The sequence below is a fragment of the Emys orbicularis genome, chromosome 16 (assembly GCF_028017835.1).
Source record: "Emys orbicularis isolate rEmyOrb1 chromosome 16, rEmyOrb1.hap1, whole genome shotgun sequence".
In the NCBI taxonomy this organism is placed as follows: Eukaryota; Metazoa; Chordata; order Testudines; family Emydidae; genus Emys; species Emys orbicularis.
This window is the reverse complement of record NC_088698.1, coordinates 14,600,807-14,617,085: the sequence shown is the minus strand read 5'-3', so window position 1 is coordinate 14,617,085 and position 16,279 is coordinate 14,600,807. Positions and strand designations below refer to the sequence as shown.

Genomic DNA, 16,279 nt, shown 5'->3' with positions numbered 1-16,279 from the left:
CTCTCCTAATTAATTCCAACCGGACTGGCCAGGATTAGTGACACAGATCCAAACCCGTGGCAGCACTATAAACAAAACAGTGATGAATGGCAGCGTATCAGCCTGGCAGGCGATTCTAGGGCGGGTATTGCAGGGATAGAGGATAGATCCAGTCTTAATTAGCATCTTCTACAGTCACCTGGAAGAAGGGGTGAAAAGCACATGATTGAAACGTACAGGTGATATTTGGGTGGCGTCGCAATTGCTGGTGAGGACAGAGAATTAACACAAAGGGATCTAGAGAGGCTAGAACTATGAGCGTGATCTATACAAATGAGATTCAGTTTAATGTGTGTCTCCCTTATTTGTGTGTGTGAAGGGCCTGGGCAGTTGCTGTACGCTGCAGGGAAGAGGAGATCCACAGTCCCATGAAGTACAAGAAGGGCTCAAGCCCATCAATGGTTTTGAGGCAAAACTCCACTGGCGGTGAATGGAATTAGGCCTGTGGAAGGAAGACAGGCTACAGCCCAAAGTGCTTTTGGACTGAACCCTCTGGTGCTGCCCCGAGAGGCTCAAAAAGCCTGCGTGAGCATGCGTGAGGTGTCCTGCGTGAGCATGAGAGGTGTTTGCTGTTGGATAGCTCAGTCCTTCCTCGTGCCGTGTCTCGGACAGAAGGTGCTGAACGGTAGCAAGCAGAAGGCCAGTACTATGGGCCTGGTACTGGATGCAGGAAGAATAAGATTTAAAATGCTCGGTAATAAGGGGTTCTAGTAGGTTTGTTCTTCACGTATCCCCCTTCTCTATGGGTTTAGCATCAGTTTTTCCTTTGGGCAAATATTTCTGGACAAAGGTAAACCCCAGATTACCAGTGTAGCTGCTCCAATGCTAGTTATAGTAATGATGACCTGTAGGACAGACCTGTTCCATTTGAACTGCGTGGAGTGCATCGGTGTGCCGCTGGATTAGGTGTATCATGTACTGATTTTCAACCCTCTTCCCCTTCACTTTCCTGCTCCGCTGCTGTAGGCCCCAGGAGAAAGGGGGCAGGTATGTTCTTGCATGCTGGCTTTTGGGCACTCGGGTGTGAACGTGGTGGGGGGATGGGCTTGGGATGGAGCTTGGGGTGGAGCTAATCCTCCTCGCAGCCCGGCCATGCCCTGGAGAACGGGGGCTACCATCACTGGTCATTTCCAAAGCCTTTGTAATCAGAAGGTCACTGAGGCATTCACCGAAATAACGGCAATAAAATATGGTGCTCATAGAACAAGCTGTAGCCACATACCGGTCCAGTCCTGCAAACGGGCATATGTTTCACTTCAGTGACTAGTCCGCTAGAAGTCAGTGGGACCACTCACATTCTGGTCCTTGGCAGCAGGGCCGGCTCCAGCGTTTTTGCCACCCCAAGCGGCGAAAAAAATTAAAATAAAAAAGCCGCGATCGGCGGCACTTTGCCGCTTCATTCTTTGGCGGCAATTCGGCGGCGGGTCCTTCCCTCCGAGAGGGACTGAGGGACCCGCCGCCAAAGAGCCAGACGTGCCGCCCCTCTCCGTTGGCCGCCCCAAGCACCTGCTTGCTGCGCTGGTGCCTGGAGCCGGCCCTGGTTGGCAGGGTTCAAACCCTGCAGCCCTAGTCTGTACCGCTGGTGCGGAAGGAGAGCACCTGTTGTGCTCAGTAAGTGGCAAGCTTTTATACTGGCTGGGCACCGCTGTGAGAAGGAGGCATGATCACATTCACTATGCTAGTGTTACAGCCAGGGTCACGTTATTTAAGGGGGGGCCACACCGCTTTAGTGACAGAGGTTTTGATAATTCAGCTAATTATTGGTCCAAATTTACCTCTAAAACGGCTGGTTTTAGCAAAATCCAGTGTCTGCAAAAAAAGAGAAAATGTCACCAAAACCACGATAACCTGTTGCCAAAATGACCACGGGTACATTTCAGTGACAGCGCAGCCCAGGCAGGAATGGAGAACTTGCTGAAACCGGGCAAGAATCGGCTGTGAAAACAGTGCTGGGTAACTCCTGTGCTCTCCTCCATCCCCCGACACATCAGTCACGGGCAGGTCAGGAAGCCTGGCGCTCGGCGCAGGGGGCAGAGATCACGGTAGCTGCAGTATCTCCGTATCTCCTGCTTGTGGTGACTGGAATTCTGAAGGGTGACCACAAGAGGGCTCCATGTGGATCCTTCTCATTTAAATTCCTGGGCTGCTAAGGAGCGACTCCTGGGGCTAGGGTGACCAGATAGCAAGTGTGAAAAATCGGGACAGGGGGTGGGGGTAATAGGAGCCTATGTAAGAAAAAGCCCCAAATATTGGGACTGTCCCTATAAACTCGGGACATCTGGTCACCCTACCTGGGGCTTTTGAGGCTATGGCTGTTCGCTCCTATATGTTGCCTCTGTAGAATCAGGCCCACGTCAAGGCCTGTGCATCTAACCGCATGCTTTTCTGCAAACCCTTCATGGCTGCTTAGAATGACGGGTCAGGACAAGTGAGAACGCAACGAGCTCTTTGCCCCTGCGAAAACCTGTGGATTTTAACGCCAACTTTTTCCATTCCTACCAGCCTGTATTCTGAATTCTTCTCTCTCTTGCAGTTCCCTGGTGCTACGATTCACAGGATCCCAAGTGTGGTGAGTACAGAAATTGTTTCAAGTGGGGGTGTGTGTGGAGGGCAAGTGTGCTGGGGCAGCGTGTCCGTGTGCACGCCCGGGTCTGAAGGCAGTGTGAACGTGTGTGGTATGTGAACGTGCGTGGGGTGTGAATGTGCGTGCCTGGCCCCAGGGGCAGAGATCACGGTAGCTGCAGTACCTAAAACTGCCCTTGCAACCCTAGAGTTCAGAGAGATTTTTAAATGACTTTTTGCAAAGCACCTACGTGGTTATTCCCATTGAGCCTAATCCAGCTCCCTCTCCCGCCCAGGCTAAATCAGGGCTGTCTCCCCTGAAGTCAGGGCCTTTGCACTGGTGCAGGAGCAGAATACATCCGCCCAGAGTCAGGCATTTTGGGTCTTTTTAATTTTTTGCATAAATATTCTGGGCCAGGTAGAGCCCTGGAACAGCGGTGCGAGCACTGGGACAACGTGTGATCTAATTCAGGGTGGGAAACCCGACTAAGGGAAGGAGAAGTGAACCCATATGATGCTAACGTGTGAATTATTTGAGTGCACATTGAAGCCTAAATTGCCCACATGCTAATATATCAAATAAGCAGATCTATCCGAGCTGTGGTCAGTGACCTTAGGGACAGCTTGAGAGGCAGTTAGCAGGGGAGCCTATATTCTGCATTGCTGTGGAGGTGAGGCCTGTGCTGGCCCCTGGGATCAGGAGGTTTTCCCTGTCACTTTAACACCAAAGTATTGTGCATGTCCACTCCTGACATGGCTCTCGGGAGAAGCTCAGCACCGCGTGTTTTTTCCAGTGACTGTCTCCTCTTTGTCATGCCTAACTCCATGGCTCTCTTTGCTCCCGGCCCAAAAGGATTTCAGGGTCTCACTAAATTCAGAGCAACTGTTGCATCGCTTTGCTCTGAGCCGACACTGAGTCGAGAGCTACCGGCAGCCCTGCCAGGCCCTGCTCATTTGTCACATGTCTCGCTCGCTTGGTTGGGAGTCCTTCACTTCCCCGAGGCGTGGGATTTGGTTTTAAGTGTCATGCTCAGAGTGCTGTGGATGCGTGTGGTCAGAGCTTCCCTGACAGCAGGGGGGTGCATTGGAATGGGACCCCCTGTACAGAGGACTGCAGGGCCAGGCTGAGGGAAAGGATCCATTTGCACTCGGCTTCCCCATTTTTGCTGAGGACAAGATTTGATTTGTAAATAGAAAATGGCTGTTGAGCAGTGCGAATGGTGCCAGGCTCTGAGCAGAGGCCAGAAGTCAGCAACATTAGTCAATATCTTGCTACCCTAAAGAGAAAACAGAGATGGGATGTGAAACGTCAGCCCGGCAGTCTGACGTGTATGCTCACCGCCCAGCTCTGCGCTCGGAAGAGTCTGGGAAACACAGCGTGGGGTGGACGCTTACATTTCAGAGGCCAGAAACGCCCTTTGCTATGTCACCAGGAAAATAAACTGGTTGCTTTACCCATACTAAAATATAGTTATACATTTAAAATGTCAGTCACACTTGATATTAAAGGAGCGGTTATAAATAGTTTATAAAGTGTTAAAAAGCTTAATAAATGTTTAAATGAATTATTAATCGTTAGCGTTCAGCAGGTTGTTTATAACCATGGCTTATAGCCATTTATAATGCCTCTGAATGATGTGCTGATAACCATCTATCACACGTACTGTTCATGTCTGTAACATACTTATAACATCTATGAATCATTTATTAACTCTTTATAAACTATTTATAAAATGGAGTCTTAATATAAAGTGTAACCAAAACGGGTAACTTCCATGGGAATGGTATATAACTAGTGTACATTTTATATGCCAGTATTGGACTTATACAGGAGAGTGACTTCTTTGAGGACTTATGTGTATATCTGTGCGGTATTTTATTTCTGACATATATGTGGCCCTGTAAGGACAAGTGTGATTTTTGAAGCCTGCCATTTAGTACATGTTGTTATAAGAACGGCCACGCTGGGTCAGACCAATGGTCCATCTAGCCCAGTATCCAGTCTTCCAACAGTGGTCAATGATAGGTGCTTCAGAGGGAATGAGCAGAATAGGGTAATTCTCGAGTGATCCATCCCCTGTCGTCCAGTCCCAGCAGCTGGCAGTCAGAGGATTAGGGACACCTGGAGCATGGGGTTGTATCCCTGACCATCTTGGCTAATAGCCATTGATGGATCTATCCTCCATGAACTTCTCTATTTCTTTTTTGAGCCCAGTGATCCTTTTGGCCTTCACAACATCCTGTGGCAATGAGTTCCGCAGGTTGACTGGCATTGTGTGAAGAAGTACTTCCTTTGGTTTGTTTTAAACCTGCTGCCTATTAATTTCATTGGGTGACCCCTGGTTTTTGTGTTACGTGAAGGGGTAAATAGAATAATAGAATATCAGGGTTGGAAGGGACCTCAGGAGGTCATCTAGTCCAAGCCCCTGCTCAAAGCAGGACCAATCCCCCAACTAAATCATCCCAGCCAGGGCTTTGTCAAGCCTGACCTTAAAAACCTTAATAACACTTCCTTATTCACTTTCTCTCCACACCATTCATGATTTTATAGACCTCCATCCTTATCTCTCTTAGTTGTATCAATGAAACACATCTGTATTGAGACATATGGGCATGCTCCTCACAGTCCTTCTATGCGTGAGTGGTAATATGGCCCAGTGGTTTGGGTGCCAGCTTAGGATTTGGGAGAGCACGATTCAGTTCCCTGATCTGCTGCAGATTTCTTGCGGGCCTTTGGGCAAGTCACTTAGTGGCTTTCGGCCTCTGTTTCCCATCTGTAAAATGGGGCTAATAGCACCACTCCCTCTGGAATGCTGTTTCAGTGCCTGACGCTGATATCGTGTGGCGCAAAAGGAAAGGACCCAGCCGCTTTGCCCCATGGGCGTCCAAGTGCCTTCCTGACTGTCCAGTGACAGGAGTAAGGCCCTGACCCCCCCTTCAGTTCAGAGACAGCCAAATCTCGGTGACGTCGTTCCTGGGCTCCAGCTGATGTGGCGAGTGGGCGGACTGCTGATGTGTTGGCTTAGTGTTCTGCTTTAATTGTGGCATCTTCTCCTCTCAGCCTCTGGGCCGCTTCAGTAAAGCAGATGTTCCATTGTGCCGCTCATTCTAAAGTGCAGCGGCTGGATTTCAGCAGCCAAAACCTTACCGATCAGGGAGACTGTCTGGCTTCCTCCCTCGTTACAAGGTTACGCACCTCGCAGATTAATGTTACTCACCATGGTTTCCACTGAAACAATCCCAGCTCCCTGGTAGCCTACAGCTGTAGACAGCAGAGCCAGCCGTTTGCTGCCATCGGGTTCACCGGTGGTGTTGTGATGGTTCCTCAGTCATTGGGCACCGGTTCCCTTCCATTGCTACGTTCCATCGCCGAGGCGGTGCCGACTGCGGTAGCCCAATGACGCGTTTGTGTTCATGGCCTTACGGGGCGGCTTCGGCTCCGTCTCGATGGCTTATCAGAGGTGTGGGGCAAGAGTTTGTGCTGCCTTGGCGCGAAGGCCTCAGGCTTACAGGTGACCATCGTGGTAGCTGTGGAGAATCCAAATGGTTGCTAGTGCACAGACCCATGAGAACAGCCCTGACCAGACAGGGCGAGGAGGCCTCGGTGTCTGAGGGGGCTGTGTGCGGCGGGGAAAGACGGCCGAAGCAGGGCGAAGGGGTGGGGCTGAGAGGGGTGTGGCTGGGCGCGGAGAACCTCTCCAGGGGAGACGTGGGAGAAGCGGGGGGAAGAAGAAACCAAACCCAGCGAGGAAGCTACTAGTGGAAGCAGAGCCTGCTCTTCAGGGTCTGTAACTCTAGCTCAGAGAGCAGGGGCCGCCTGTCAGGCTAAATATAGGCCCTGGCCCAGCGAGGAAATCCTGCTGAATTATGAATGAGGCTTGACTAAGACCCGGCTCATTACTATTCATGAAGGTCGGCTAAGCGAGCGGCCGTCTCTCATGGGGCGGGGCGGGGGGCCATGGAGGGAGAGGCTAATGAAAGCGCTGGCGTGCGCTGTGTCCTTTGCGGCCAGAGAGCGCTCGCGGGCGGACGTGCTGCGTTTACCAGCACTTGCTCGTTGAAAGCAGGAAAGCCAGGAGCCCTTGGCAAACCCAGCTCCATTTTAACACATGCCCCAGGAAGCTGCTCTCGCTGGCGTCCTCACGTGACGACACCAGGACCCTTCACTCCACAGTAGCTTGTCCCTGTGTGGCCCATGTTTTACCCCCTTCCCTCCCCCCCACTCACTCACTCTCTCTCTCTCTCTCTCCAGGCCCCAGGTACTGGAAGGATCTGGCAATGGGCTGTGGAGGAGATAACCAGTCGCCCATTAACATTGACAGGCGTAAAGTGCAGAGGGACAGGAACCTAGGAGACGTCCTCTTTGAGGGTTATGACCAGGCCCCGCCGGGCAAGTGGAGGCTCATGAACAATGGGCACACGGGTGGGTATTTGTGCCAGACTCCCTCTCTCCCTCCTTCCTTGGCCCCTCAAACTCTCTGATCCAGGGCTGGATTCGCCGCAGGATTCCCTTCAGTATGATATATTTATTATTTCTACTGTGGTAGCACCTGGGAGCCCTGTCATGGCCCAGGACCCCATGGTGCATGCTAGGTGTTGGACAAACACAGAACATGATCCCTGCCCAGAGGAGCTCATAGTCTTGCATCTGGCTCTGTTATTAACCCGAGAATGCATTGTGCCTGAGAAGAATGGCCTTGAGGTTTGCCCAGCTGCATGGAAATTACAGAGGTGTGAGCTGGCTGATTGGACTCTTTTATGTGCTCCTCCATTCACACGCATTCACTCCCACGCTCCCAGCCACCTCTACCCCATCTGCTTTGTGTACATGAGAGGTCACCGCTATCCTGGGTGAGGCTGGTGGGATTGCAGCCATGTGTTTCCCCTCTGTAACTTCGCTCTGGCCCGTTTACAGTGGTGATGAGACTGGAAGGCATGTCTGTGAGCGAACATATCAATATCACCATTGGGGTGCTTCTTGAGAAGTTCCGAGCCCTGCAGTTCCATTTCCACTGGGGGAACCTCAAGGGGAACGGCTCCGAGCACACCATTGATGGACACCAGTTCCCCATGGAGGTAAGTGGGGAGAGGTGGTCATGCCTCATGGGAGTTGTAGTTCATAGTAGCATATTGCTGAGAACTCCACCTGTTGCTGACAAAGATAATGATTCAGACTGTGCACAAGACCCCAGATAAATGTGTATATCTTAGGTTCAGCAAACCCCTGGTGAACCCACATCTCTCTGGATTTTGTGTTTGGCAGAGCTGGTTGGAAAATATCCTCCCCTGTCCCCCTGGAAAACTTCAATGAAAAAATGAATGAAATTTTAATGCAGCCTTAAAACACCAAGGGCCTGATTCTGCTTTGCACTGAGGGCCCTTCATGGCACTCTGGCAGCGTAAAGAGGCCTCAGAGTGAGCGTGACTGTCATTGATACCTACGCTGAGGCTCTCTTGCACTTCCAGAGTGGTGTGAAGGGCCCCTAGTGTCAGGGATGTGGCTGCCCACTAGTGTTGAGGAGCTGTGTGCGCCGTTGGCTACAAAGGGTGCTGGAAGTGGCGAGCTGAGTATCCGTTCGCCGTCCCTGTGACTGATGGGGTAAAATACTGCATAGGTGCCGACTCCGTGGGTACTCCGGGGCTAGAGCACCCACGGAGAAAAATTAGTGCCTGCAGCTCCCTGTGGCCCCGCCCCCTGCTCCAGCTCGCCTCCACCTCCAGCTGTTTCGCGGGGCAGGGAGGGAGGGGGGAGGAGGGGGAACGCGGCACGCTGGGGGAAGAGGCAGGGCTGGGGCGGAGATTTGCGGAAGGGATCCAATAGGGGCGGGGGGGGCGGAGTTGCGGCAGGGACTTTGGGGAAGGGGTTGGAATGGGGGCGGGGCCAGGGGCGGGGAAAGGGTGGAGTCAGGGCGGGGCCAGGGCGGAGGTGGCGCGAGCACCCACCAGCGCTGGAGAAAGTTGGCGCCTATGAAATACCACAATGGCCTGGAACAGGTCTCACCCTCCTTCTGTCTCTCTTCCTCTTTAGCTGCACCTTGTTCACATGAACACCAAGTACAAAACCTTCAACGAGGCCAAAGGGCATCCGAATGGGCTGGCTGTCCTGGGCTTCTTGTACAAGGTACGTCAAAAACACCCTGCCCCTGGCTTGCACGTTCATGGCCAGATTCCTCCAAGTGACCCTGAGGAGGTGGCAGAGAGTAGCCTGCGTTCTAGGCCCTTTAATAAACAAAAATTCCCTTGATTGTGTTGAACTGAGCCGCCATATGGCACCACTGGCATCAATCTAGAGAGAGAATCTCAGGCTGGGGCACGCAGGTGGGACATTGCCCGGAGAGTACCCGCTCTGGGTCTAAAGACCCTTGACTCTGCCAAGTCAGCCCCTTTAACCAGCACCAGAAATGGCACTTTGCCTCCAATGCGGATGGAAACACTCCCGCAGCACAGCCGCGGTGCCCTGGGGTCTGATTGCCACAGCTCAGGTGTGCTGCGAATCCTCAGGTCGCAGGCTGTGTGCTGCCAGGCCTGAGAAACACGTCTGTGGCTCGCTTCAAAGTCACTGCGTTCACTGTACCCTAGCAGTAACTATTGGTTTAATCTCTGATTTGGGATTTTAATTCACCATGTAACTGCTGCATCGAGTGCTGGGGAACAGGGCAAAATGCAGCCTCTGTGCCTGGTGCATCCGATGGAATGCAGCAGGGAAAGGTTTGAAATTCACCCCAACGGAAGAATAACCCAAGAACACGAACCCTCTGGACAGAGTAGAAATCACCACTTGAGTTGAACTGCCGCTAAACCGAATGTGGCATCTTGAGGCGGTCACGGGGGTTCCCTGTTTTTGTAAAGCAAATGGACAAATGTGTATTTTATCACAGCCTGGTTCACCTTGCTCTCCCACCAACTCTGTGCTGCTGTTGGGAGCTGCCTAGAATGTAGCCAAGTTCTCATTTTGTTCAAAGGCTGTTCCGTCCCGAGAGCTGCCCCATTGCTCATTCCAGCGCCAGGCCACTTAGCGTGCGGAAAGTCGCACATTGCCATTTCTGAAAACATTCACCTTCTGGCTGTCATTGCAGCGCCTAAGAACCACGTGCTTTTTGCTGCAGTTTGACGTGCCCAAGAGTGAAAAATGACCTGGAATGCATAAAGAGGGTCGTGGTGTTAGATGGACCCTATCGATCATTTCCTGCCAGAAAGAATAGGCTTTAGCACACGCTTCGCCTTTTCTGGGTTGCAAGTAACGTTCCAGGCTCAGTAAAGCACTTGAACGCTGCAGGTGCATTTCTGTATCTGAGTTTTGATCATTGCAGGTTTTGGTCCATTAATGACGTAAGTTATGCTTTCCATACACCGAGTAACGACACACTTATAGTCTAAATTACTTCTGATTTGTGATTAAGAAGCAGCAATAAAACAAGAAAGAACAAAACTAAAGTCTCCAGGAGAGAGCACAGTGTGGGTGTCTCTTCTGCAGCTAATGGAGCCCAGTAGATTTCTAGAAATGTAAAGGTGCAATGCACAGAAGACAAAACCTTCTACTTTGCCACATGTGCCGTAACAGAGATCATCAGCCAGTTGGATTGCTCTCTCTGTCCAAAACATTTTATAAACCTTAAAGAATACTATTGAAAGGCTAAAAATAAAGGTTAAGCAGATAGGTAGTGGGAGGTCAGCTGGGAGTTTATAGGTTTGAGAGACCATTGTCGCAGCTGGGGCAGTGCTCTCTTCCCCTGCTCCCCTGGATATGAACTGTGCAAAGCCAGGGTGATTGGAGTCCGGGTCGCATTGTAACCAGTTCTCCAAAGTACAGGTGAATGGTGAGAGCTGAATCAGACTTGTTTCAATCAGTTACATGATATCCCCCTCCCGACAATGGTGTTAGCAGCTGGGGCTCCAGACGCCTGCCAACACCATTGAAAATAGCTTTCCTGACTGCCCATTATGCTGCTTATGAAAGAAAGCCAAATGCAATGGCTTAAGGGTTCTGGGAAAACTTCAATTAACTGACGTGGGAGTGAACCTGTGTGGTTTATATCAGTGCAGCGCCATTTCTCTGGAGCTAGGAGTGTGCGTGAGACATAAGGGAAGAGGAAGGAGCGCAAATGTTTACATACAGTGACTGACTTAGAAAGCTGCCTCTGTTCTCTCCACGGGGAGAACGCAAAGCATGGAAAAAAGTCTTGTTAATAATAATAAACCTTGCGTTTCTATAGTGCTTTCTGTCCATGGATCTCAAAGTGCTTTGAAACACTAGTGATGAAGGGGGATTATTATTCCTTGTTTATAGGCAGGGAAACCGAGGCCCTGAGTAGCAATGTGATTTGCCCAAGGTCACCTTGTGAATCAGAGATAGCAGTATAGAAATTGAACCCATGGCTTTTGACTTGCAGTCCTCTGCTATAACCAGGAGACCACCCTTTCTCTCAGCCTTCTTGGCTTCGTTCTCAGCCCACAGCATTTGCATAGGAAGAGAAGTGTTTTGGTCCCCTACTGCTCTCTCTCTGCCTTTTTGCTGGTAGCTGTGACCCAGTCGTGTACCGGTGAGGTGAAAACCAGCATCACGTCTCACAAAGATGCTTAACCCACCAGCTATCCAGGCAGCACACCGGGGTGGGAGCTTCATGTCTCCTGGGGGCCTCCCTAGTCACCTACTTTGCTGTTTGCTGGGATAGGATTGTAATCAGGATGTTGTCTGGTTCAGTGATCTCGCCCGCCCCGCAGAGGAGCTTACGATCTAGCAACTGAGATTGGTTTTGTCTTGTGATCAGAATGGGATCCTTATCCCATCATAGCCGTCGTCTGCCGTTTTGTCTGCAGTGCATGGCTGCTGGAGTGTTCCCCCATTAAGCTGTCACTCAAAAACAGATTTAAAAATACGCCCCCACCCCCATTCCGCTGTTGATCAGGGCAGAGAAAGGGCAGTTTTGACTGACCGCTTGAGCAGACAGCATTAAACTACTGTTTAAGAATGGACGTTGACATCCCAGCTTTCTATTGTACTGCTTCCCCTTGCAGAATAGCAGCTCACTGTGGGCCTGGCTTAGAGAGCAGCAGTGAAATCTACACTAGGCGTGTAAAGGAAGTTTCAAAGCATCCTCATGTGGGAAATGTCACTAAAGCTCCTCCGGCATGTTTCATAAGAGGTGGGTGGTAACTCCAGTGCTGGGGCCCAATTCCCCCTTGGTATTGACATCAGTCTTCTGAGAACTCCTGCGGCGTCTGTAGGACACCGTTCTTCACTGCTGGGTAGAGTTGCTGCGTGTTGCTGAGCAATGATTGCACACACCTTGCAGGTGGCTGAGTTTCAGTGAAGGTGGACGTGAGCCAACTGTATAGTTCACACGTTAGTTTGTAAGCACTTTGGATCCTTTGAGATTAGCAGGTGCTGTCGAAATAAAAATCTCCATCATTGTCCAAGGTGGGGAAGCACAGCACAAGCATAGGTGTCCAGACACGCATCACTGTCCACAAGAGCTGCAAACGCGCTCGGGTTCCGGGGGACCCAGTTTTTGTCTGGAACCATTTGGACTCCCCTGGTAAATAGAATCCTTGAGATCTGCCCTGGGCTGGTCGTTCATTCTCCCCCTGTAATGCTTGGCAGGTGTCGGATGCTGATAACTCCAATTACAACACGATTGTAGCTGGCCTGAAGAACATTTCCCGTCAAGGTGAGTCCTCCTGCTCCTCTGTCATCTCCACTCCAGGGCAGGCAGAATAGAGGATGAGAGGAACCCGGAAGCAGGAGGGAAGGGGATAGGCAGGGGCACCAGTCAGTGGTTTCAAGGACCCCTTGACTCATTTCCATGCCACAGTGTAACTGGGTTGTTCCCGGTGGGTTAACACAACGTGGGCACAGGTGTGTTACTGCCATCAATCTACATGGCCTGCCTATTGTCTAATTCAGGGATGCTCTGCTGTGAACAGCCCCTTTTGAGAATCAGTGGCATTGAGCTTCCTGGGGTCCATGCATGGTGTGGAAAGTCTGGAACCCAGGGCCAGTTTGGGGCTGTCTGAGCCAATGACCCGCTGATGCTGTGTTGGGTTCTCATTCTGTGCTAGGGGAGGAGCCATGCCTGACACCCTCCTGCCCATGCTCACACTGTAACCTGTTGACTGACTTGTGGAGGTGCAGTGAGGGCAGCCTCCACAGGGTCTGCCAAGCAGAGCCAAGATGCTGCTGTTGCACCTGGCGGTCTAGCAGCATCTGTGGTGGCAAAGGATGCAAGGTGTGAGGCAGGGTTGAATGGTGCCCGCTGTAGCTTTAGAAATGTCAGCTCTTCCAAGCCGTTCATCCCCCGGATGGGCTTTTATGATGATGGCTTTTCATTCTCTCTCTCTCTCTCTCTCTCAAGGGGATTTTGTGGATTTAGCATCCACATTTTGCTTGAACAACCTTCTTCCCAGCATGGCCAAGCTGTCCAAGTACTACCGCTATCAGGGCTCCTTGACCACCCCGGACTGCGCGGAGGTTGTCGTCTGGACGCTGTTTGAGGAGCCCATCCCTATCAGCCAGTCTCAGGTAAAAGCACAGCACAGCTCTGCTGTAACTACTGCTCGGGTGAATCCAGCAGAGGGTCTTCAGTATGCAGAGGTCCTTCCCAATCCCAGCTCGTGGGCAGCAGTTCAGGGAGCAGAGATCCTGCTCCGTTTGTCTCCTCTTACCATCCGTGCCCACTGAAATACCACACAGGACCATCTGCTGCAGGTGCTGGACTTGAAACCCATTCCAGATGGGCACAAATAGCAATTTCAAGTACATGTGCTCCCAAGGGAAATAGCATCCAAACAAGACGGGCTTTGCAGTTCTGACCTGGTGCATCTCCTCCTGGGGACGGTACTCTGCACTATTCTGTGTCAGAGCTGGGCAAACAGTGGGGAGTCACCCCCCCCCCCCCCCCGCGTGCGCACTCTCATTGTCTTTGAAAATAAGAGCATGGAGTTCCTGCTGCTGTGATTAGTAGTGTAATATTATTTGCTCTTCAGTGAGTATTGGGCAGTTGCCAGTGTACCAAATTGTCAGTGTGCGGGTTGTGTCCACAGAAGATGGCAGCCTGTTACAGCTCTCAGGCTTGGTCTACACGGGGGGGGTCGATCTAAGTTATGCAACTTCAGCTACGTGAATAACGTAGCTGAAGTCGACGTACTTAGACCTACTCACCGCGGTGTCGTCACTACGGTGAGTCGACTGCTGCCGCTCCCCCGTCGACTCTGCCTGCGCCTCTCACGGCGCTGGAGTACAGGAGTCAATGGGAGAGCGCTCGGGGGTCGATTTATCGTGTCTAGTAGTGTAGACATACCCTCGGTTGTTTAGTTCATGCTTCGAGCTCTGGAGGCCCCATGTCATTTTCACTGTGTTGTGCCGGAAAGTGAATACAGTTGTTTCTTTTCCTTGATTGGATGACTGCAGCAATATCATGTGCCTTATGTAGCCACTTTCGTTTTATTTCTTAGATTGAAACAATAATAAATCACTTGCACAAGAAGCTCTAGGGCCCTGACAACTAACTAGTTTTCTAGCAATTTAATCAATCATGACCACTAGGCAACATTAAAAAATCACATATGGATAGCGCACGTTGCCTGCCAGCGGCAATCAGCAACCAGGAACAGGAACAAATTAACTAAGCCAGACAGTAAATCAAAGCAACAGAAAAGCTGCTCTCCACCCCCAGACTCTCCGGAAACATCCTTGCCACCTCCCCACCAAAACCCAGCCGAATACATTGGGGATCAGTTGCTGGCAATTCCCAACAGTGAGCTACATTGGCCACCAAGGTTGTTCAGAACAAATAGCTCAGGCAGCTGTGTTCCGGGTGCACTCGAGTCCTGTTTTCAAGGGTTTCTCCACAGGTGTGAGAACTAGATTAAACTTTTTTTTTTTTTTTTTTACTTTACTGGAAGCCGAGATTCTCGTGGGATCACTTGACTCCAGGAGCTGGGTCTTTAAGAAAAATGCCAAGTATCAGGAGCCTTGTCCAAGAGTGAGCAACCCTGAGTCGCAGGGAAGCACGGGGATGGATTTCGATGTCTGCCTAGGCCCCAGTTTAGCAAAGCAGTTGAGCACGTGCTTAACCTGAACCATGTGTTTAAGTCCATCCCTGTTCAAGAAAGTACTTAAACGTGTATTTAAAGATGAGCATGTGCTTAAAATCTTTGCTGAATCAGGGGCCTGAAAAGTATTTTGACTGAACATAATGAAGTGGCTTGAAATCTCTCTATCTCTCACATCTGCAGCTGAACGCATTTGTCAACACAGTTCACTTCCCGGCCAATGGCACCGGCACCTCTCTAGTGAAAATGACCAACAACTTTCGACCGCCACAGCCTCTCAAGAACCGAAAAGTCTCTGCGTCCAGAGATGCCACGATCAGCCGCAGTGCCATGCCCGGCGTCAGCCTCCCGCTCCTTCCTCTGCTCTTGGCTCTCCAGATTGTCCACTTCTCAGGCCCCTCCTAAAGGCCCCTCCCCCGACTCCCTCCCTTCTTTGTCATGAATGATTCGTGATTATTTTATGATGTCTTCATATCCGTGATTCCACACTGTGATCATTTTCTAGCCACAGGACTGAAAACGATGAATGAAATGAAAGCAGATTGGCAGGGGGTACATAAGAACGGCCATACTGGGCCAGACCAAAGGTCCATCTAGCCCAGTATCCTGTCTTCTGACAGTGGCCAATGCCAGGTGCCTCGGAGGGAATGAACAGAACATGCAATTCTCGCGTGATCCATCCCCTGTCATCCAGTCCCAGGCTCTGGTAGTCAGAGGCTTAGGGACACGCAGAGCAGGGGGTTGCATCCCTGACCATCTTGGCTTATAACCATTGATGGACCTATTCTCCGTGAAAGTCTCTAATTCTTTTTTGAGCCCAGTGAACCTTTTGGCCTTCACAACATTCCCTGGCAATGAATTTCACAGGTTGACTGCGTTGTGTGAAGAAGAACTTCCTAATGTTGGTTTTAAACCAGCTGCCTATTAATTTGATTGGGTGACCCCTGTTTCTTGTGTTGTGAAGGGGCAAATAACAATTTCTTATTCACTTTCTCCACGCCAGTCATGATTTTATAGACCTCTAGCATATCCCACCTTAGTTGTCTCTTTTCTAAGCTGAACAGTCCCAGTCTTTTTATACCTCCTCATATGGAAGCTGTTCCATACCCCTGATTATTTTTGTTACCATTATCTGTACCTTTTCCAATTCTAATAAATCATTTTTGAGATGGGGTGACCAGATCTGCACGCTGTATTCCAGGTATGGGCATACCATGGATTTATAAAGTGGCATTATGATATTTTCTGTGTTATTATCTATCCCTTTCCTAATGATTCCTAACATTCTGTTAGCTTTTTTTTGACTGCTGCTGTACATTGAGCAAATATGTTCAGAGAACTATCTACGATGACTCCAAGATCTCTTTCTTGAGGGGTAACAGCTAATTTACACCCCATTGTTTTGTATGTATAGTTGGGCTTATGTTTTCCAATGTGCATTACTTTGCATTTCTCAACATTGAATGTCATCTGCCATTTTGTTGCCCAGTCACTGGGTTTTGTGAGATTCCTTTTACAGCTCGTCAGTCTGCTTTGGGCTTAACTATCTTGAATATTTTTGTATTGTCTGCAAACTTTGCCACGTCACCGTTTACCTCTTTTTCCAGATCATTTATGAATATGTTGA

The 16,279-nt window shown here is 50.4% G+C and overlaps 1 protein-coding gene across 1 annotated transcript; it reads left to right on the top strand.

Annotated features, from left to right (window-relative positions):
- Positions 1 to 570: 570 nt before the first annotated feature.
- On the top strand, positions 571 to 15,057 carry LOC135890566 (carbonic anhydrase 15-like). Its single transcript, XM_065417977.1, has 8 exons — positions 571 to 733; positions 2,573 to 2,608; positions 6,854 to 7,024; positions 7,517 to 7,677; positions 8,630 to 8,722; positions 12,203 to 12,269; positions 12,954 to 13,120; positions 14,836 to 15,057. The coding sequence occupies exons 1-8, from the start codon at positions 571 to 573 to the stop codon at positions 15,055 to 15,057; spliced, it is 1,080 nt and encodes a 359-aa protein (XP_065274049.1).
- Positions 15,058 to 16,279: the final 1,222 nt, after the last annotated feature.